This window comes from Apostichopus japonicus, chromosome 16 (genome assembly GCF_037975245.1).
Source record: "Apostichopus japonicus isolate 1M-3 chromosome 16, ASM3797524v1, whole genome shotgun sequence".
Classification (NCBI taxonomy): Eukaryota; Metazoa; Echinodermata; class Holothuroidea; order Aspidochirotida; family Stichopodidae; genus Apostichopus; species Apostichopus japonicus.
The window spans coordinates 14,463,323-14,486,310 of NC_092576.1; the positions used below are offsets into that span (position 1 = coordinate 14,463,323).

Here is a 22,988-nt window from a genome sequence, read left to right on the forward strand (position 1 = left end):
TAAATACTAACATGGATTGATTGTGCTTGAACGTAAGGTCAATTATTCATTTGGACAAATATTGTCTTCAAAGACTGAAGGTGGAGTCACAGTGTTTAAATTTTTTTGTTCATGCCTATTTTGATTAGACCAGTTACAAGGTAAAGTACACATTAAGCATTGTCCACACAATCTGAAACTGTACAAGAGTACAATGTTAGGAGTACAAGTGACTACAAACATGGCTTGATTGTGCTTGCACCTAAGTTCAATTGATTCACTTACAAAACTATTGTCCCCAGAGACTGGAAAATGAGATATTAATGGTTAAGGTTAAGGTTGATTCAGATCGGGTAACTTACAAAACGACAATCGTAACTGAAGCAGTCATTAATCTTCTAATCTGTTTGTTACACAATTAACTTCAAGTCATTGCCCTCAGTTAACCTACCAGTGATATTAATGTCCATCTTTAGGAAAAGGAATGGTTGGAACACTTCAAGAGCCCTTTCCATTGCCTGTTGAAAAAGCATATATAAAGTCATTAACTACATTGCCTTGATACAGCTGGTTAATGGAAAATAGAATCACTTGCTTTATTATATTATATTATTTAATAATTGATATTCATCTGCAATATAGAATGAATAGGTTATATTGTCCACAATATCCAAACATGTGTACAATGAAGAAGGTACAGAAGAAATGTGGAGTTACTATATGCCAGGTTTGATTCCACTAGAAAATCAATCATATTTAGGAAAATGTACAGGTTCTATATTCTACACAATCCAAACGTGTGCACTTTAGCAACAGTTGCAGTGGGTATTTTTGAGACAAAAACCTAAGATTAATTGTGCTTAACCTATATCACGATCTGTAGGTCCTGGCAATAGCTGAATGTAAGAACTGGATTACTTTCTAAAAGTGCAAAATAGAGTGCACAGTTAGCATTGTCCACACAATCTGAAACTGTATAAGAGTACAATGTTAGGAGTACAAGTGACTACATACATGGCTTGATTGTGCTTGAACTTAAGTTCAATTGATTCATTTGGACAAATATTGTCTGCAAAGACTGAAAGAGGAGTCACAGTATTTATATTTTTATGTTCATGCCTATTTTGTTTAGGTCAGTTACAAGGTAAAATACACATTAAGCATTATCCACACAATCTGAAACTGTACAAGAGTACAATGTTAGGAGTACAAGTGACTACATACATGGCTTGATTGTGCTTGAACCTAAGTTCAATTGATTCACTTACAAGACTATTGTAAGCATTGTCCACACAATCTGAAATTGTATAAGAGTACAATATTAGGAGCTCAAGTAAATACTATCATGGATTGATTGTGCTTGAACTTAAGTTCAATTGATTCATTTGGACAAATATTGTCTGCAAAGACTGAAAGAGGAGTCACAGTATTTAATTTTTTTCGATCATGCCTATTTTGATTAGACCAGTTACAAGGTAAAATACACATTAAGCATTGTCCACACAATCTGAAACTGTACAAGAGTACAATGTTAGGAGTACAAGTGACTACATACATGGCTTGATTGTGCTTGAACCTAAGTTCAATTGATTCATTTGGACAAATATTGTCTGCAAAGACTGAAAGAGGAGTCACAGTATTTATATTTTAATGTTCATGCCTATTTTGTTTAGGCCAGTTACAAGGTAAAATACACATTAAGCATTGTCCACACAATCTGAAACTGTATAAGAGTACAATGTTAGGAGTACAAGTGACTACATACATGGCTTGATTGTGCTTGAACTTAAGTTCAATTGATTCATTTGGACAAATATTGTCTGCAAAGACTGAAAGAGGAGTCACAGTATTTATATTTTTATGTTCATGCCTATTTTGTTTAGGTCAGTTACAAGGTAAAATACACATTAAGCATTATCCACACAATCTGAAACTGTACAAGAGTACAATGTTAGGAGTACAAGTGACTACATACATGGCTTGATTGTGCTTGAACCTAAGTTCAATTGATTCACTTACAAGACTATTGTAAGCATTGTCCACACAATCTGAAATTGTATAAGAGTACAATATTAGGAGCTCAAGTAAATACTAACATGGATTGATTGTGCTTGAACTTAAGTTCAATTGATTCATTTGGACAAATATTGTCTGCAAAGACTGAAAGAGGAGTCACAGTATTTAATTTTTTTCGATCATGCCTATTTTGATTAGACCAGTTACAAGGTAAAATACACATTAAGCATTGTCCACACAATCTAAAACTGTACAAGAGTACAATGTTAGGAGTACAAGTGACTACATACATGGCTTGATTGTGCTTGAACCTAAGTTCAATTGATTCATTTGGACAAATATTGTCTGCAAAGACTGAAAGAGGAGTCACAGTATTTATATTTTTATGTTCATGCCTATTTTGTTTAGGCCAGTTACAAGGTAAAATACACATTAAGCATTGTCCACACAATCTGAAACTGTACAAGAGTACAATGTTAGGAGTACAAGTGACTACATACATGGCTTGATTGTGCTTGAACCTAAGTTCAATTGATTCATTTGGACAAATATTGTCTGCAAAGACTGAAAGAGGAGTCACAGTATTTATATTTTTATGTTCATGCCTATTTTGTTTAGGCCAGTTACAAGGTAAAATACACATTAAGCATTGTCCACACAATCTGAAACTGTACAAGAGTACAATGTTAGGAGTACAAGTGACTGCATACATGGCTTGATTGTGCTTGAACCTAAGTTCAATTGATTCATTTGGACAAATATTGTCTGCAAAGACTGAAAGAGGAGTCACAGTATTTATATTTTTATGTTCATGCCTATTTTGTTTAGGCCAGTTACAAGGTAAAATACACATTAAGCATTGTCCACACAATCTGAAACTGTACAAGAGTACAAGTGACTACATACATGGCTTGATTGTGCTTGAACCTAAGTTCAATTGATTCACTTACAAGACTATTGGCCCCAGAGACTGGAAAATGAGATATTAATGTTGAAGGTTAAGGCTGATTCAGATCGGGTAACTTACACAATGAAAATCATAACTGAAGCAGTCTATAATCTTCTAATCTGTTTATTACACAATTAACTTCGAGTCATTGCCCTCTGTTAACCTACCAGTGATATTAACGTCCATCTTTAGGAAAAGGAATGGTTGGAAAACTTCAAGAGCCCTTTCCATTGCCTGTTGAAAAAGCATATATAAAGTCATTAACTACATTGCCTTGACACAGCTGGTTAATGGAAAATAAAATCACATGCTTTATTATATTATAATATTTAATAACTGATATTCATCTGCAATATAGAATGAATAGGTTATATTGTCCACAATATCCAAACCTGTGTACAATGAAGAGGTCCAGGAAAAAATGTGGAGTTGCCAAATCTGACTGCACTAGAAAATCTATCATATTTAGGAAAATGTACAGGTTCTATATTCTACACAATCCAAACATGTGTGCACTTTAGCAACAGTTGCAGTGGGTATTGTTGAGACAAAAACCTAAGATTAATTGTGCTTAACCTATATCATGATCTGCAGTTCCTGGCAATAGCTGAATGTAAGAACTGGATTACTTTCTAAAAGTGCAAAATAGAGTGCACAGTTAGCATTGTCCACACAATCTGAAACTGTATAAGAGTACAATGTTAGGAGTACAAGTGACTACATACATGGCTTGATTGTGCTTGAACTTAAGTTCAATTGATTCATTTGGACAAATATTGTCTGCAAAGACTGAAAGAGGAGTCACAGTATTTATATTTTTATGTTCATGCCTATTTTGTTTAGGCCAGTTACAAGGTAAAATACACATTAAGCATTATCCACACAATCTGAAACTGTACAAGAGTACAATGTTAGGAGTACAAGTGACTACATACATGGCTTGATTGTGCTTGAACCTAAGTTCAATTGATTCACTTACAAGACTATTGGCCCCAGAGACTGGAAAATGAGATATTAATGTTGAAGGTTAAGGCTGATTCAGATCGGGTAACTTACACAATGAAAATCATAACTGAAGCAGTCTATAATCTTCTAATCTGTTTATTACACAATTAACTTCGAGTCATTGCCCTCTGTTAACCTACCAGTGATATTAACGTCCATCTTTAGGAAAAGGAATGGTTGGAAAACTTCAAGAGCCCTTTCCATTGCCTGTTGAAAAAGCATATATAAAGTCATTAACTACATTGCCTTGACACAGCTGGTTAATGGAAAATAAAATCACATGCTTTATTATATTATAATATTTAATAACTGATATTCATCTGCAATATAGAATGAATAGGTTATATTGTCCACAATATCCAAACCTGTGTACAATGAAGAGGTCCAGGAAAAAATGTGGAGTTGCCAAATCTGACTGCACTAGAAAATCTATCATATTTAGGAAAATGTACAGGTTCTATATTCTACACAATCCAAACATGTGTGCACTTTAGCAACAGTTGCAGTGGGTATTGTTGAGACAAAAACCTAAGATTAATTGTGCTTAACCTATATCATGATCTGCAGTTCCTGGCAATAGCTGAATGTAAGAACTGGATTACTTTCTAAAAGTGCAAAATAGAGTGCACAGTTAGCATTGTCCACACAATCTGAAACTGTATAAGAGTACAATGTTAGGAGTACAAGTGACTACATACATGGCTTGATTGTGCTTGAACTTAAGTTCAATTGATTCATTTGGACAAATATTGTCTGCAAAGACTGAAAGAGGAGTCACAGTATTTATATTTTTATGTTCATGCCTATTTTGTTTAGGCCAGTTACAAGGTAAAATACACATTAAGCATTATCCACACAATCTGAAACTGTACAAGAGTACAATGTTAGGAGTACAAGTGACTACATACATGGCTTGATTGTGCTTGAACCTAAGTTCAATTGATTCACTTACAAGACTATTGGCCCCAGAGACTGGAAAATGAGATATTAATGTTGAAGGTTAAGGCTGATTCAGATCGGGTAACTTACACAATGAAAATCATAACTGAAGCAGTCATTAAGGTTCTAATCTGTTTATTACACAATTAACTTCGAGTCATTGCCCTCAGTTAACCTACCAGTGATATTAACGTCAGTCTTTAAGAAAAGGATATGGTTGGAACACTTCAAGAGCCCTTTCCATTGCCTGTTGAAAAAGCATATATAAAGTCAATAACTACATTGACTTGATACAGCTGGTTAATGGAAAATAGAATCACATGCTTTATTATACTGTAATATTTAATAATTGATATTAATCTGCAATATAGAATAAATAGGTTATATTGTCAACATTATACAAACCTGTGTACAATGAAGAAGGTACATTAAGAAATGTGGAGTTACTACGCCATATTTGACAGCACTAGAAAATCTATAATATTTAGGAAAATGTACAGGTTCTATATTCTACACAATCCAAACATGTGTGTACTTTAGCAACAGTTGCAGTGGGTATTTTTGAGACAAAAACCTAAGATTAATTGTGCTTTAACCTATATCATGTTCTGCAGTTCCTGGTAATAACTGAATGTAAGAACTGGATTCATTTCTAAAAGTACAAAATAGAGTGCACAGTAAGCATTGTCCACACAATCTGAAATTGTATAAGAGTACAATATTAGGAGCTCAAGTAAATACTAACATGGATTGATTGTGCTTGAACGTAAGGTCAATTATTCATTTGGACAAATATTGTCTTCAAAGACTGAAGGTGGAGTCATAGTGTTTAAAAATGTTTGTTCATGCCTATTTTGATTAGACCAGTTACAAGGTAAAGTACACATGAAGCATTATCCACACAATCTGAAACTGTACAAGAGTACAATGTTAGGAGTACAAGTGACTACAAACATGGCTTGATTGTGCTTGCACCTAAGCTCAATTGATTCACTTACAGGACTATTGGCCCCAGAGACTGGAAAATGAGATATTAATGTTGAAGGTTAAGGCTGATTCAGATCGGGTAACTTACAAAACGACAATCGTAACTGAAGCAGTCATTAATGTTCTAATATGTTTATAACACAATTAACTTAAAGTCATTTCCCTCTGTTAACCTACCAGTGATATTAACGTCCATCTTTAGGAAAAGGAATGGTTGGAAAACTTCAAGAGCCTTTTCCATTGCCTGTTGAAAAAGCATATATAAAGTCAATAACTACATTGCCTTGATACAACTGGTTAATGGAAAATAGAATCACATGCTTTATTTCACATGCTTTATTATATTATAATATTTAATAATTGATATTAATCTGCAATATAGAATGAATAGGTTATATTGTTAACATTATACAAACCTGTGTACAATGAAGAAGGTACATTAAGAAATGTGGAGTTACTATGCCATATTTGACAGCACTAGAAAATCTATAATATTTAGGAAAATGTACAGGTTCTATATTCTACACAATCCAAACATGTGTGCACTTTAGCAACAGTTGCAGTGGGTATTGTTGAGACAAAATCCTCAGATTAATTGTGCTTGAACTTATTTCATGATCTAAAGCTCTTGGCTTTAGCTGATTAAGAACTGGATTAATTTCTAAAAGTACAAAATAGAGTGCACAGTAAGCATTGTCCATACAATCTGAAACTGTATAAGGGTACCATGTTAGGAGCTCAAGTAAATACTAACATGGTTTGATTGTGCTTGAACTTAAGTTCAATTGATTCATTTGGACAAATATTGTCTGCAAAGACTGAAAGAGGAGTCACAGTATTTAATTTTTTTCGATCATGCCTATTTTGATTAGACCAGTTACAAGGTAAAATACACATTAAGCATTGTCCACACAATCTGAAACTGTACAAGAGTACAATGTTAGGAGTACAAGTGACTACATACATGGCTTGATTGTGCTTGAACCTAAGTTCAATTGATTCATTTGGACAAATATTGTCTGCAAAGACTGAAAGAGGAGTCACAGTATTTATATTTTTATGTTCATGCCTATTTTGTTTAGGCCAGTTACAAGGTAAAATACACATTAAGCATTGTCCAACCAATCTGAAACTGTACAAGAGTACAATGTTAGGAGTACAAGTGACTACATACATGGCTTGATTGTGCTTGAACCTAAGTTCAATTGATTCACTTACAAGACTATTGGCCCCAGAGACTGGAAAATGAGATATTAATGTTGAAGGTTAAGGCTGATTCAGATCGGGTAACTTACACAATGAAAATCATAACTGAAGCAGTCTTTAATCTTCTAATCTGTTTATTACACAATTAACTTCGAGTCATTGCCCTCTGTTAACCTACCAGTGATATTAACGTCCATCTTTAGGAAAAGGAATGGTTGGAAAACTTCAAGAGCCCTTTCCATTGCCTGTTGGAAAAGCATATATAAAGTCATTAACTACATTGCCTTGACACAGCTGGTTAATGGAAAATAAAATCACATGCTTTATTATATTATATTATTTAATAATTGATATTCATCTGCAATATAGAATGAATAGGTTATATTGTCCACAATATCCAAACCTGTGTACAATGAAGAGGTCCAGGAAAAAATGTGGAGTTGTTATATCTGACTGCACTAGAAAATCTATCATATTTAGGAAAATGTACAGGTTCTATATTCTACACAATCCAAACATGTGTGCACTTTAGCAACAGTTGCAGTGGGTATTGTTGAGACAAAAACCTAAGATTAATTGTGCTTTAACCTATATCATGATCTGCAGGTCCTGGCAATAGCTGAATGTAAGAACTGGATTACTTTCTAAAAGTGCAAAATAGAGTGCACAGCTAGCATTGTCCACACAATCTGAAACTGTATAAGAGTACAATGTTAGGAGTACAAGTGACTACATACATGGCTTGATTGTGCTTGAACCTAAGTTCAATTGATTCACTATTGGCCCCAGAGACTGGAAAATGAGATATTAATGTTGAAGGTTAAGGCTGATTCAGATCGGGTAACTTACACAATGAAAATCATAACTGAAGCAGTCTTTAATCTTCTAATCTGTTTATTACACAATTAACTTCGAGTCATTGCCCTCTGTTAACCTACCAGGGATATTAACGTCCATCTTTAGGAAAAGGAATGGTTGGAACACTTCAACAGCCCTTTCCATTGCCTGTTGAAAAAGCATATATAAAGTCATTAACTACATTGACTTGACACAGCTGGTTAATGGAAAATAAAATCACATGCTTTATTATATTATAATATTTAATAATTGATATTCATCTGCAATATAGAATGAATAGGTTATATTGTCCACAATATCCAAACCTGTGTACAATGAAGAGGTCCAGGAAAAAATGTGGAGTTGCCATATCTGACTGCACTAGAAAATCTATCATATTTAGGAAAATGTACAGGTTCTATATTTTACACAATCCAAACATGTGTGCACTTTAGCAACAGTTGCAGTGGGTATTGTTGGGAAAAAAACCTAAGATTAATTGTGCTTTAACCTATATCATGATCTGCAGTTCCTGGCAATAGCTGAATGAAAGAACTGGATTAATTTCTACAAGTACAACATAGCGTGCACAGTAAGCATTGTCCACACAATCTGAGACTGTATAAGAGTACAATGTTAGGAGCTCAAGTAAATACTAGCATGGTTTGATTGTGCTTGGACTTAAGTTCAATTGATTCATTTGGACAAATATTGTCTGCAAAGACTGAAAGAGGAGTCACAGTATTTAAATTTTTTGGTTCATGCCTATTTTAATTAGGCCAGCTACAAGGTAAAATACACATTAAGCATCATCCACACAATCTGAAACTGTACAAGAGTACAATGTTAGGAGTACAAGTGACTGCAAACATGGCTTGAGTGTGCTTGAACCTAAGTAAAATTGATTCACTTACAAAACGATTGTCCCCAGAGACTGGAAAAGGAGATATTAATGTTTAAGGTTAAGGCTGTTTCAGATCGGGTAACTTAGACAATGACAATCGTAACTGAAGCAATCATTAATCTTCTAATCTGTTTATTGCACAATTAACTTCAAGTCACTGCCGTCTGTGAACCTACCAGTAATATTCACGTCCATCTTTAGGCAAAGGAATGGTTGGAACACTTCCAGAGCCCTTTCCATTGCCTGTTGAAAAAGCATATATAAAATCATTAACTACATTGCCTTTATACAGCTGGTTAATGGAAAACAGAATCACATGCTTTATTATATTATAATATTAAATCATTGATATTCATTCTGCAATATAGAATGAATAGGTAATATTGTCCACAATATCCAAACCTGTGTACAATGAAGAAGGTACAGTAAGAAATTTGGAGTTACTATGCCAGATTGGACTGCACTAGAAAATCTATAATATTTAGGAAAATATACAGGTTCCATATTCTACACAATCCTAACACGCACTTTAGCAACAGTTGCAGTGGCTATTGTTGAGATAAAACCCTAAGATTAATTGTGCTTTAACCTATATCATGATCTGCAGTTCCTGGCAATAGCTGAATGAAAGAACTGGATTAATTTCTACAAGTACAAAATAGAGTGCACAGTTAGCATTGTCCACCCAATCTGAAACTGTATAAGAGTACAATGTTAGGAGCGCAAGTTAATACTAACATGGTTTGATTGTGCTTGAACTCTACTTCAATTGGTTCATTTGGACAAATATTGTCTGCAAAGACTGAAAGAGGAGTCACAGTATTTCTATTTATTGTTCATGCCTATTTTGATTAGGCCAGTTACAAGGTAAAATACACATTAGGCAAATGTCCATGTTTAGGAAAAGAAATGGTTGGAACACTTCAACAGCCCTTTCCATTGCCTGTTGAAAAGTATATAAAGTCATTAACTACATTGCTTTGATACAGTTGGTTAATGGAAAATAGAATCACATTCTTTATTGTATTCTAATATTTAATAATTGATATTCATCTGCAATATAGAATGAATAGGTTATATTGTCCACAATATCACAACCTGTGTACAATGAAGAAGGTACAGTAAGAAATGTGGAGTTACTATGCCAGATTTGACTGCACTAGAAAATCTATAATACTTAGGAAAATGTACAGGTTCTATATTCTACACAATCCAAACAAGTGTACACTTTAGCAACAGTTGCAGTGGGTATTGTTGAGACAAAAACCTAAGATTAATTGTGCTTTTACCTATACCATGATCTGCAGTTCCTGGCATTAGCTGAATGTAAGAACTGGATTAATTTATAACAGTACAAAATAGAGTGCACAGTAAGCATTGTCCACACAATCTGAAATTGTATAAGAGTACAATGTTAGGAGCGCAAGTTAATACTAACATGGCTTGATTGTGCTTGAACTTAAGTTCAATTGATTTATTTGGACGAATATTGTCTGCAAAGACTGAAAGAGGAGTCACAGTATTTAAATTGTTTCATTCATGCCTATTTTGATTAGTCCAGTAATTAGGTAAAATACACATTAAGCATTGTCCACACAATCTGAAACTGTACAAGAGTACAATGTTAGTGAGTACAAAAGACTACAAACAGGCTTGAGTGTGCTTGAACCTAAGTTCAATTGATTCGATTACAAAACTATCTTCAGAGACTGGAAAAGGAGATATCAATGTTTACGGTTAAGGCTGTTTCAGATCGGGTAACTTACACAACGACAATCGTAACTGAAGCAGTCATTAATCTAATCTGTTTATTACACAATTAACTTCAAGTCATTGCCCTCAGTTAACCTACCAGTGATATTAACATCCATCTTCAGGAAAAGGAATGGTTGGAACACTTCAAGAGCCCTTTCCATTGCCTGTTGAAAAAGCATATATAAAGTCATTAACTACATTGCCTTGATACAGCTGGTTAATGGAAAATAGAATCACTTGCTTTAATATATTATAATATTTAATAATTCATATTAATCAGCAATATAGCATGAATAGGTTATATTGTCCACAATATCCAAACCTGTGTACAATGCAGAAGGTACAGTAAGAAACGTGGACTTACTATGCCAAATTTGACTGCACTAGAAAATCTGTAATATTTATGAAAATGTACAGGTTCTATATTCTACACAATCCAAACATGGGTGCACTTTAGCAACAGTTGCAGTGGGTATTGTTGAGACAAAACTCTAAGATTAATTGTGCTTGAGCTATATCATGATCTGCAGTTATTGGCAATAGCTGAATGTAACAACTGGATTAATTTCTAAAAGTACAAAATAGAGTGCACAGTTAGCATTGTCCACCCAATCTGAAACTGTACAAGAGAACAATGTTAGGAGCTCAAGTAAATGCTAACATGGTTTGATTGTGCTTGAACTCTACTTCAATTGGTTTATTTGGACAAATATTGTCTGCAAAGACTGAAAGAGGAGTCACAGTATTTCTATTTATTGTTCATGCCTATTTTGATTAGGCCAGTTACAAGGTAAAATACACATTAGGCAAATGTCCATGTTTAGGAAAAGAAATGGTTGGAACACTTCAACAGCCCTTTCCATTGCCTGTTGAAAAGTATATAAAGTCATTAACTACATTGCTTTGATACAGTTGGTTAATGGAAAATAGAATCACATTCTTTATTGTATTCTAATATTTAATAATTGATATTCATCTGCAATATAGAATGAATAGGTTATATTGTCCACAATATCACAACCTGTGTACAACGAAGAAGGTACAGTAAGAAATGTGGAGTTACTATGCCAGATTTGACTGCACTAGAAAATCTATAATACTTAGGAAAATGTACATGTTCTATATTCTACACAATCCAAACAAGTGTGCACTTTAGCAACAGTTGCAGTGGGTATTGTTGAGACAAAAACCTAAGATTAATTGTGCTTTAACCTATACCATGATCTGCAGTTCCTGGCATTAGCTGAATGTAAGAACTGGATTAATTTGTAACAGTACAAAATAGAGTGCACAGTAAGCATTGTCCACACAATCTGAAACTGTATAAGAGTACAATGTTAGGAGCGCAAGTTAATACTAACATGGTTTGATTGTGCTTGAACTTAAGTTCAATTGATTCATATGGACAAATATTGTCTGCAAAGACTGAAAGAGGAGTCACAGTGTTTAAGTTTTTTCGTTCATGCCTATTATGATTAGGCCAGTAACTAGGTAAAATACACATTAAGCATTTTGTCCACACAATCTGAAACTGTACAAGAGTACAATGTTAGGAGTACAAGTGACTACAAACATGGCTTGAGTATGCTTGAACCTAAGTTCAATTGTTTCAATTACAAAACATTCTTCAGAGACTGGAAAAGAAGATATGAATGTTGAAGGTTAAGGCTGTTTTCAGATCGGGTAACTTATACAACGTCAATCGTAACTGAAGCAGTCATTAATCTTCTAATCTGTTTATTACACAATTAACTTGTACTCATTGCCCTCAGTTAACCTACCAGTGATATTAACATCCATCTTTAGGAAAAGGAATGGTTGGAACACTTCAAGAGCCCTTTCCATTGCCTGTTTAAAAAGCATACAAAGCCATTAACTGCATTGCCTTGATACAGCTGGTGAATGGAAAATAGAATCACATGCTTTATTATATTATAATATTTAATAATTGATATTTATCTGCAATATAATATGAATAGGTTATATTGTCCACAATTCCCAAAACCTGTGTACAATGAAGAAGGTACAGTAAGAAATGTGGAGTTACTTTGCCAGATTTGACTGCATTAGAAAATCTATAATATTTAGGAAAATGTACAGGTTCTATATTCTACACAATCCAAACATGGGTGCACTTTAGCAACAGTTGCAGTGGCTATTGTTGAGATAAAACCCTAAGATTAATTGTGCTTTAACCTATATCATGATCTGCAGTTCCTGGCAATAGCTGAATGAAAGAACTGGATTAATTTCTACAAGTACAACATAGCGTGCACAGTAAGCATTGTCCACACAATCTGAAATTGTATAAGAGTACAATGTTAGAAGCGCAAGTTAATACTAACATGGCTTGATTGTGCTTGAACTTAAGCTCAATTGATTTATTATGACGAATATTGTCTGCAAAGACTGAAAGGGAGTCACAGTATTTAAATTGTTTCGTTCATGCCTATTTTGATTAGGCCAGTAACTAGGTAAAATACACATTAAGCATTGTCCACACAATCTGAAACTGTACAAGAGTACAATGTTAGTGAGTACAAGTGACTACAAACAGGCTTGAGTGTGCTTGAACCTAAGTTCAATTGATTCGATTACAAAACTATCTTCAGAGACTGGAAAAGGAGATATCAATGTTTAAGGTTAAGGCTGTTTCAGATCGGGTAACTTACACAACGACAATCATAACTGAAGCAGTCATTAATCTAATCTGTTTACTACACAATTAACTTCAAGTCATTGCCCTCAGTTAACCTACCAGTGATATTAACATCCATCTTCAGGAAAAGGAATGGTTGGAACACTTCAAGAGCCCTTTCCATTGCCTGTTAAAAAAGCATATATAAAGTCATTAACTACATTGCCTTGCTACAGCTGGTTGGTTAATGGAAAATAGAATCACTTGCTTTAATATATTATAATATTTAATAATTGATATTAATCTGCAATATAGAATGAATAGGTTATATTGATTGTGCTTGAACTTTACTTCAATTCATTCATTTGGACAAATATTGTCTGCAAAGACTGAAGGAGGAGTCACAGTGTTTAAATCGTTTCGTTCATGCTTATTTTGATTAGACCAGTTACAAGGTAAAGCACACATTAAGCATTGTCCACACAATCTGAAACTGTACAAGAGTACAATGTTAGGAGTACAAGTGATTACAAACAGGCTTGAGTGTGCTTGAACCTAAGTTCAATTGATTCACTTACAAAACGATTGTCCCCAGAGACTGGAAAAGGAGATATTAATGTTGAAGTTTAAGGCTGTTTTCAGATCGGGTAACTTACACAACATCAATCGTAACTGAAGCAGTCATTAATCTTCTAATCTGTTTATTGCACAATTAACTTCAAGTCATTGCCCTCTGTGAACCTACCAGTAATATTCACGTCCATTTTTAGGCAAAGGAATGGTTGGAACACTTCCAGAACCCTTTCCATCGCCTGTTGAAAAAACATATATAAAATCATTAACTACATTGCCTTGATACAGCTGGTTAATGGAAAACAGAATCACATGCTTTATTATATTATAATATTAAATAATTGATATTAATCTGCAATATAGAATGAATAGGTAATATTGTCCAAAATATCCAAACCTGTGTACAATGAAGAAGGTACAGTAAGAAATTTGGAGTTACTATGCCAGATTTGACTGCACTAGAAAATCTATATTTAGGAAAATATACAGGTTCCATATTCTACACAATCCAAACACGCACTTTAGCAACAGTTGCAGTGGCTATTGTTGAGATAAAACCCTAAGATTAATTGTGCTTTAACCTATATCATGATCTGCAGTTCCTGGCAATAGCTGAATGAAAGATCTGGATTAATTTCTACAAGTACAACATAGCGTGCACAGTAAGCATTGTCCACACAATCTGAAATTGTATAAGAGTACAATGTTAGGAGCGCAAGTTAATACTAACATGGCTTGATTGTGCTTGAACTTAAGTTCAATTGATTTATTTGGACGAATATTGTCTGCAAAGACTGAAAGAGGAGTCACAGTATTTAAATTGTTTCGTTCATGCCTATTTTGATTAGGCCAGTAACTAGGTAAAATACACATTAAGCATTGTCCACACAATCTGAAACTGTACAAGAGTACAATGTTAGTGAGTACAAGCGACTACAAACAGGCTTGAGTGTGCTTGAACCTAAGTTCAATTGATTCGATTACAAAACTATCTTCAGAGACTGGAAAAGGAGATATCAATGTTTAAGGTTAAGGCTGTTTCAGATCGGGTAACTTACACAACGACAATCATAACTGAAGCAGTCATTAATCTAATCTGTTTATTACACAATTAACTTCAAGTCATTGCCCTCAGTTAACCTACCAGTGATATTAACATCCATCTTCAGGAAAAGGAATGGTTGGAACACTTCAAGAGCCCTTTCCATTGCCTGTTGAAAAAGCATATATAAAGTCATTAACTACATTGCCTTGATACAGCTGGTTGGTTAATGGAAACTAGAATCACTTGCTTTAATATATTATAATATTTAATAATTGATATTAATCTGCAATATAGCATGAATAGGTTATATTGTCCACAATATCCAAACCTGTGTACAATGCAGAAGGTACAGTAAGAAACGTGGACTTACTATGCCAGATTTGACTGCACTAGAAAATCTGTAATATTTATGAAAATGTACAGGTTCTATATTCTACACAATCCAAACATCTGTGCACTTTAGCAACAGTTGCAGTGGGTATTGTTGAGACAAAACTCTTAGATTAATTGTGCTTAAGCTATATAATGATCTGCAGTTATTGGCAATAGCTGAATGTAACAACTGGATTAATTTCTAAAAGTACAAAATAGAGTGCACGGTTAGCATTGTCCACCCAATCTGAAACTGGACAAGAGAACAATGTTAGGAGCTCAAGTAAATACTAACATGGTTTGATTGTGCTTGAACTTAAGTTCAATTGGTTCATTTGGACAAATATTGTCTGCAAAGACTGAAAGAGGAGTCACAGTTTTTAAATTGTTTCGTTCATGCCTATTTTGTTTTTAGGCCAGTTACAAGGTAAAGTACACATTAAGCATTGTGCACACAATCTGAAACTGTACAACAGTATAATGTTAGGAGTACAAGTGACTTCAAACATGGCTTGATTGTGCTTGAATCTAAGTTCAATTGATTCACTTACAAAACTATTTTCCCAAGAGACTGGAAAATGAGATATTAATGTTTAAGGTTAAGACTGATTCAGATCAGGTAACTTACACAACGACAATTGAACTGAAGCAGTCATTAATCTTCTAATCTGTTTAATACACAATTAACTTAAAGTCATTGCCCTCAGTTAACCTACCAGTGATATTAACGTCCATCTCAAGGAAAAGGAATGGTTGGAACACTTCAGGAGCCCTTTCCATTGCCTGTTGAAAAGTATATAAAGTCATTAACTACATTGCTTTGATGCAGCTGATTAATGGAAAATAGAATCACCTTTTTTGTTATAATATGATATTTAATAATTGATATTAATCTACATTATAGAATGAATAGGTTATATTGTCCACAAGATCCAAACATGTGTACAATGAAGAAGGAACATGAAGAAATGTGGAGTTACTATGCCAGATTTGGGTGCACTAGAAAATCTATAATATTTAGGAAAATGTACAGGTTCTATATTCTACACAATCCAAACATGTGTGTACTTTAGCAACAGTTGCAGTGGGTATTTTTGAGACAAAAACCTAAGATTAATTGTGCTTTAGCCTTTATCATGTTCTGCAGTTCCTGGCATTAACTGAATGTAAGAACTGGATTAATTTCTAAAAGAACAAAATAGAGTGCACAGTAAGCATTGTCCACACAATCTGAAATTGTACAAGAGTACAATGTTAGGAGCTCAAGTTAATACTAACATGGTTTGATTGTGCTTGAACTTTACTTCAATTGATTCATTTGGACAAATATTGTCTGCAAAGACTGAAGGAGGAGTCACAGTGTTTAAATTGTTTCATTCATGCCTATTTTGATTAGACCAGTTACAAGGTAAAGTACACATTAATCATTGTCCACACAATCTGAAACTGTACAAGAGTACAATGTTAGGAGTACAAGTGACTACAAACAGGCTTGAGTGTGCTTGAACGTAATTTCAATTGATTCACTTACAAAACGATTGTCCCCAGAGACTGGAAAAGGAGATATTTATGTTGAAGGTTAAGGCTGATTCAGATCGGGTAACTTACACAACGACAATCGTAACTGAAGCAGTCTTTAATCTTCTAATCTGTTTATTACACATTAACTGCATGTCATTGCCCTCAGTTAACCTACCAGTGATATTAACGTCCATCTTCAGGAAAAGAAATGGTTGGAACACTTCAAGAGCCCTTGCCATTGCCTGTTGAAAAAGCATATAAAGTCATTAACTACTTTGCCTTGATACAGCTGGTTAATGGAAAATAGAATCACCTTTTATTATTTTAATATGATATATAATAATTGATATTAATCTGCAATATAGAATGAATAGGTTATATTGTCCACAATATCCAAACTTGTGTAAAATGAAGAAGGTACAGTAAGAAATGTGGAGTTACTATGCCAGATTTGACTGCACTAGAAAATCTATAATATTTAGGAAAATGTACAGGTTCTATATTCTACACAATCCAAACAAGTGTGCACTTTAGCAACAGTTGCAGTGGGTATTGTTTGGACAAAAACCTAAGATTAATTGTGCTTTAACCTATATCATGTTCTGCAGTTCCTGGCAATAACTGAATGTAACAACTGGATTAATTTCTAAAAGTACAAAATAGAGTGAAGTGCACAGTAAGCATTGTCCACACAATCTGAAACTGTATAAGAGTACAATGTTAGGAGCTCAAGTAAATACTAACATGGTTTGATTGTGCTTGAACTTAAGTTCAATTGATTCGTATGGACAAATATTGTCTGCAAAGACTGAAAGATGAGTCACAGTGTTTAAGTTTTTTCGTTCATGCCTATTATGATTAGACTAGTTACAAGGTAAAGTACACATTAAGCATTGTCCACACAATCTGAAACTGTACAAGAGTACAATGTTAGGAGTACAAGTGACTACAAACATGGCCTGATTGTGCTTGAACCTAAGTTCAATTGATTCACTTACAAAACAATTGTCCCAGAGACTGGAAAAGGAGATATTAGTGTTGAAGGTTAAGGCTGATTCAGATCGGGTAACTCACACAATGACAATCGTAACTGAGCAGTCATTGATCTTCTAATCTGCTTATTACACAATTAACTTCAAGTCATTGCCCTCAGTTAACCTACCAGTGATATTAACGTCCATCTTCAGGAAAAGAAATGGTTGGAACACTTCAAGAGCCCTTTCCATTGCCTGTTGAAAAAGCATATATAAAATCATTAACTACATTGCCTTGATACAGCTGGTAAATAGAAAATAGAATCACATGCTTTATTACATTATAATATTTAATAATTAATATTAATCTGCAATATAGAATGAATAGGTTATATTGTACACAATATCCAAACCTGTGTACAATGAAGAAGGTACATTAAGAAATGTGGACTTACTATGCCAGATTTGACTGCACTAGAAAATCTAAATATTTAGGGAAATGTACAGGTTCTATATTCTACACAATCCAAACAAGTGCGCACTTTAACAACAATTGCAGTGGGTATTGTTCAGAAAAAACTCTAAGATTATTTACGCTTTAACCTATACAGTATCATATTCTGCAGTTCTGGCAATAACTGAATGTAAGAACTGGATTAATTTCTAAAAGTACAAAATAGAGTGCACGGTAAGCATTGTCCACACAGTCTGAAACTGTATAAGAGTACAATGTTAGGAGCTCAAGTAAATACTAACATGGTTTGATTGTGCTTGAACTTAAGTTCAATTGATTCATTTGGACAAATATTGACTGCAAAGACTGAAAGAGGAGTCACAGTATTTTTTTTTTTTTGTTCATGCCTATTATGATTAGACTAGTTACAAGGTAAAGTACACATTAAGCATTATCCACACAATCTGAAACTGTACAAGAGTACAATGTTAGGAGTACAAGTGACTACAAACATGTCTTGATTGTGCTTGAATCTAAGTTCAATTGATTCACTTACAAAACTATTTTCCCCAGAGACTGGAAAATGAGATATTAATGTTTAAGGTTAAGACTGATTCAGATCGGGTAACTTACACAATGACAATTGAACCAAAGCAGTCATTAATCTTCTAATCTGTTTAATACACAATTAACTTAAAGTCATTGCCCTCAGTTAACCTACCAGTGATATTAACGTCCATCTCAAGGAAAAGGAATGGTTGGAGCACTCCAAGAGCCCTTTCCATTGCCTGTTGAAAAAGAATATATAAAGTCATTAACTACATTGCCTTGATACAGCTGGTTAATGGAAAATAGAATCACCTTTTTTATTATAATATGATATTTAATAATTGATATTAATCTGCGATATAGAATGAATAGGTTATATTGTCCACAATATCCAAACCTTTGTAAAATGAAGAAGGTACAGTAAGAAATGTGGAGTTACTATGCCAGATTTGACTGCACTAGAAAATCTATAATATTTAGGAAAATGTACAGGTTCTATATTCTACACAATCCAAACAAGTGTGCACTTTAGCAAAAGTTGCAGTGGGTATTGTTTGGACAAAAACCTAAGATTAATTGTGCTTTAACCTATATCATGTTCTGCAGTTCCTGGCAATAACTGAATGTAACAACTGGATTAATTTCTAAAAGTACAAAATAGAGTGAAGTGCACAGTAAGCATTGTCCACACAATCTGAAACTGTATAAGAGTACAATGTTAGGAGCTCAAGTAAATACTAACATGGTTTGATTGTGCTTGAACTTAAGTTCAATTGATTCGTATGGACAAATATTGTCTGCAAAGACTGAAAGAGGAGTCACAGTATTTAAATTTTTTCGTTCATGCTTATTATGATTAGACTAGTTACAAGGTAAAGTACACATTAAGCATTGTCCACACAATCTGAAACTGTACAAGAGTACAATGTTAAGAGTACAGTACAAGTGACTACAAACATGGCCTGATTGTGCTTGAACCTAAGTTCAATTGATTCACTTACAAAACAATTGTCCCAGAGACTGGAAAAGGAGATATTAGTGTTGAAGGTTAAGGCTGATTCAGATCGGGTAACTCACACAATGACAATCGTATCTGAAGCAGTCATTGATCTTCTAATCTGTTTATTACACAATTAACTTCAATTCATTGCCCTCATTTAACCTACCAGTGATATTAACGTCCATCTTCAGGAAAAGAAATGGTTGGAACACTTCAAGAGCCCTTTCCATTGCCTGTTGAAAAAGCATATATAAAGTCATTAACTACATTGCCTTGATACAGCTGGTTAATGGAAAATAGAATCACCTTTTTTTATTATAATATGATATTTAATAATTGATATTCATCTGCAATATAGAATGAATAGGTTATATTGTCCACAGTATCCAAACATGTGTAAAATGAAGAAGGTATACACAGTAAGAAATGTGGAGTTACTATGCCAGATTTGACAGCACTTGAAAAGCTATAATATTTAGGAAAATGTACAGGTTCTATATTCTACGCAATTCAAACATGTGTGTACTTTAGCAACAGTTGCAGTGGGTATTGTTGAGACAAAATCCTAAGATTAATTGTGCTTTAACCTACTGTAGATCATGTTCTGCAGTTCCTGGCAATAACTGAATGTAACTGGATTAATTTCTAAAAGTAGAAAATAGAGTGCACAGTAAGCATTAAGCATTGTCCACACAATCTGAAACTGTACAAGAGTACAATGTTAGGAGTACAAGTCAAGAGTGCTACGAACATGGCTTGAAATTAAGTTCAATTGATTCACTCACAAAACTATTGTCCCTAGAGACTGGAAAAGGAGATATTAACAGTGTAGGATTTATACAGTCATCTGGGACGGCTAGAAAATCAAAACCGTACAAGAGTAGCCTACCTTATCTGTTTTATTATCTATAGATGAACAGTTGTTGGTTTGGGCCTAGTAAGTCTGATAGGGTACAGCTAGTGGCCAAACTAATATGGAGTAGCCTATGCATGATTTTGCACCGCACCAAGACCATCATGAAAACTATGACAGCTTTCGGGCGTCTATTTGCCACTCTGAGAAGCTGTCCATGAATAATGACTAAGGGTAACCTAGGGCCGGGAGTAAGGATAGGCCCACTTAAAAAGATAGTAACATAATCTCAGTGAATGTTCAACATTTACCCAATTAGTAAACCTTTTTTTGGTTAAGGCTTGTTTGTGCATGTAGGCACAACAACATTAAGTCCTTGGGGCAAACAGTGCATTTATTAGCACATTGTTTACATGACACAGTCTATAGTCTACATTTATTAGGACTGTCATTCCTCAAACTAAAGTAAACAAAACGCATTCACATGAAAGGCTGCAGTGTTTCCTTTCGAAAGATAACTACCACTATAAGCTACGAAAACAACCAAACTGAGAATATATTTTTTCTCGCCAGTATGCATGCATGTAGGCCTAACCTTTTTTTAAGGTCAGCGTACCGTAATTTACAACTAGTGTAAGCCAACACTCCAACAGAGTAATTAAGTTAGCCGTAGTACAGCCTAACGTTAACGTTAATATTATCAATACTAGCCGATGTAACTACAGTGTAATTCATAGGCTCTACGTTATGAAAACTTCTCGCTTCTTTCGTAGGTCTCTATGCCAACTGCAGAATTAATTCCGGTACTCTTTTAGGACCGTACCTATAATAATATCCAGCATGAACTTCACGATAGTGTTATCCGACACCCTATCGTTAGAGTTATACCATTTAAACAACTGTACTAACCTTGAATAAAGTTGAGTAAACTTCGGCCGTAGACTGTATTACGTAAAAGTGACGAGTAAGGTCATTAGCAAACTTGAAGGCGTCGGCTTTCTCATTCAGATACTGTAGCGACGGTGCTTGCTCACGCTCATTTAGATGTTAAGCTGCTGTACAAGATTATGTGGACCGGACTTTTGAGGGCGCTATGCGAATTTTGGAATGATTAAAATCACTTTCAACCGATTATGTGGACAAAAATAAAAGTTCGTAATTTCACTAGGAGCGTATGTTTTGTGGGGGGTAGAGCCTGTTTAGAGCAACTGCGTTACGTGGACATCGAATGTCCACATAATCGGTTGGTGTCCACATAGCGCGGTGGGATACTAACGAATGTCCACGTAATCCAGGTCGAGTGAGAGTATATATATATATATATATATATATATATATATATATATATATATATATATATATATATATATATGGGTTAATGCATTTGTTATATATATGTTGATGAGAAGTGCATCAAGGCCAAAAAAGAAGAAAGACTAACGACACTTAATACTATACAGAAAGGAAATCAAATATCCTAATAACTCTTGAAAATGAGAATTCAACGATTAATGACTTTATGAATGAAATCGGAAATAATGAGAGTGGAATGAAACTGTTATAGTGCATTATAAGAAGCCAGCAGTTTAGAGTATACACGTTCGTTCAATTATATCAAACAGAGTCGGGCAGTTGAATTTCTGTTTGTTCCATTAAATGGAGGAAAGGGACGAAGGAATGGTCAGCAACCGGAGGTAATCGGCTAATTGTATATCATAAAAAAAATCTTGAAAAGTTCCTGTCAAATTTTCCGGAATTGCGATAAGTTTCGTGCTATAGTGCTGATCAAATATTCAGTGCGGGTAACGATCGCCAGAAGGAAATCATTCGCCCTTTTCGTGTTATTAATGCTGAACAACTTGGTTTCAAGCTACAACAATTTTGATGTACAGATTAGCGATAACAAAGTTTAGACTTTACCAGCAGCGATAAGTCGGTAAACATTCATTGGCTTGCTACATGTTGAAATTCCTTTAATCCACGATATAATGATCACACGATTCTGACACTTGACCCTCCTCGTGAAAAACAAGTGTCAAGTTCTGTTTACAGGGTTTGCAATATTTCTCAAATTTCTGTAATACGTCACCAACTGACGCAGTACTTTCTGTTGCAGTGAAAGTGACCGTATTTGTTGTATGGCTCCAGTGCTTCATATCCAGCCGGCACGTTAAGTTGCACAGGGCATTGATCCCTTTGGGGTTTCTTTTTGAGCTCGGAGGCTTTGTCGGAAGCTTCCATAAATATCTGAAACCGTTGCTTCCATCTTTTGAAATTTGCTGATTGTAGCCAAGTTGCGGCTAAAAGGCGGGCCATGGTTTATACTGCTCCATACATGTTCTGACACCATGTTCTGTTTTCTTAATGGCTGCTCATGACGAAATTTTTGAGACAGTGTCAATCTACTTTTTCTGGTAGCGCTATTCTGCAAT

General features: G+C 34.4%; 1 protein-coding gene across 13 annotated transcripts in view; it reads right to left on the reverse strand.

Annotated features, from left to right (window-relative positions):
* The window catches only part of LOC139982786 (uncharacterized), a 41,421-nt gene extending 19,506 nt beyond the window's left edge, over nucleotides 1–21,915 (reverse strand). The window contains exons 1-16 of one of the 13 annotated variants that reach the window (XR_011798339.1): nucleotides 21,380–21,915; nucleotides 19,870–19,936; nucleotides 18,876–18,942; nucleotides 17,889–17,955; nucleotides 16,814–16,968; nucleotides 15,922–15,988; nucleotides 13,961–14,027; nucleotides 8,999–9,065; nucleotides 8,833–8,852; nucleotides 8,020–8,086; nucleotides 7,260–7,326; nucleotides 6,053–6,119; nucleotides 5,068–5,135; nucleotides 4,090–4,156; nucleotides 3,112–3,178; nucleotides 431–497 (exon numbers count right to left, since the gene is read on the reverse strand). Coding sequence is in view for 3 of the 13 variants with exons in the window: in XM_071995881.1 (XP_071851982.1) it covers nucleotides 9,020–9,065; nucleotides 13,961–14,027; nucleotides 14,933–14,999; nucleotides 15,922–15,988; nucleotides 16,814–16,965 (399 nt within the window). In the remaining 10 variants the exon portion in view is untranslated. The other 12 variants (XR_011798340.1, XR_011798341.1, XR_011798342.1 and 9 more) reach the window with 12 other exon arrangements.
* Nucleotides 21,916–22,988: the final 1,073 nt, after the last annotated feature.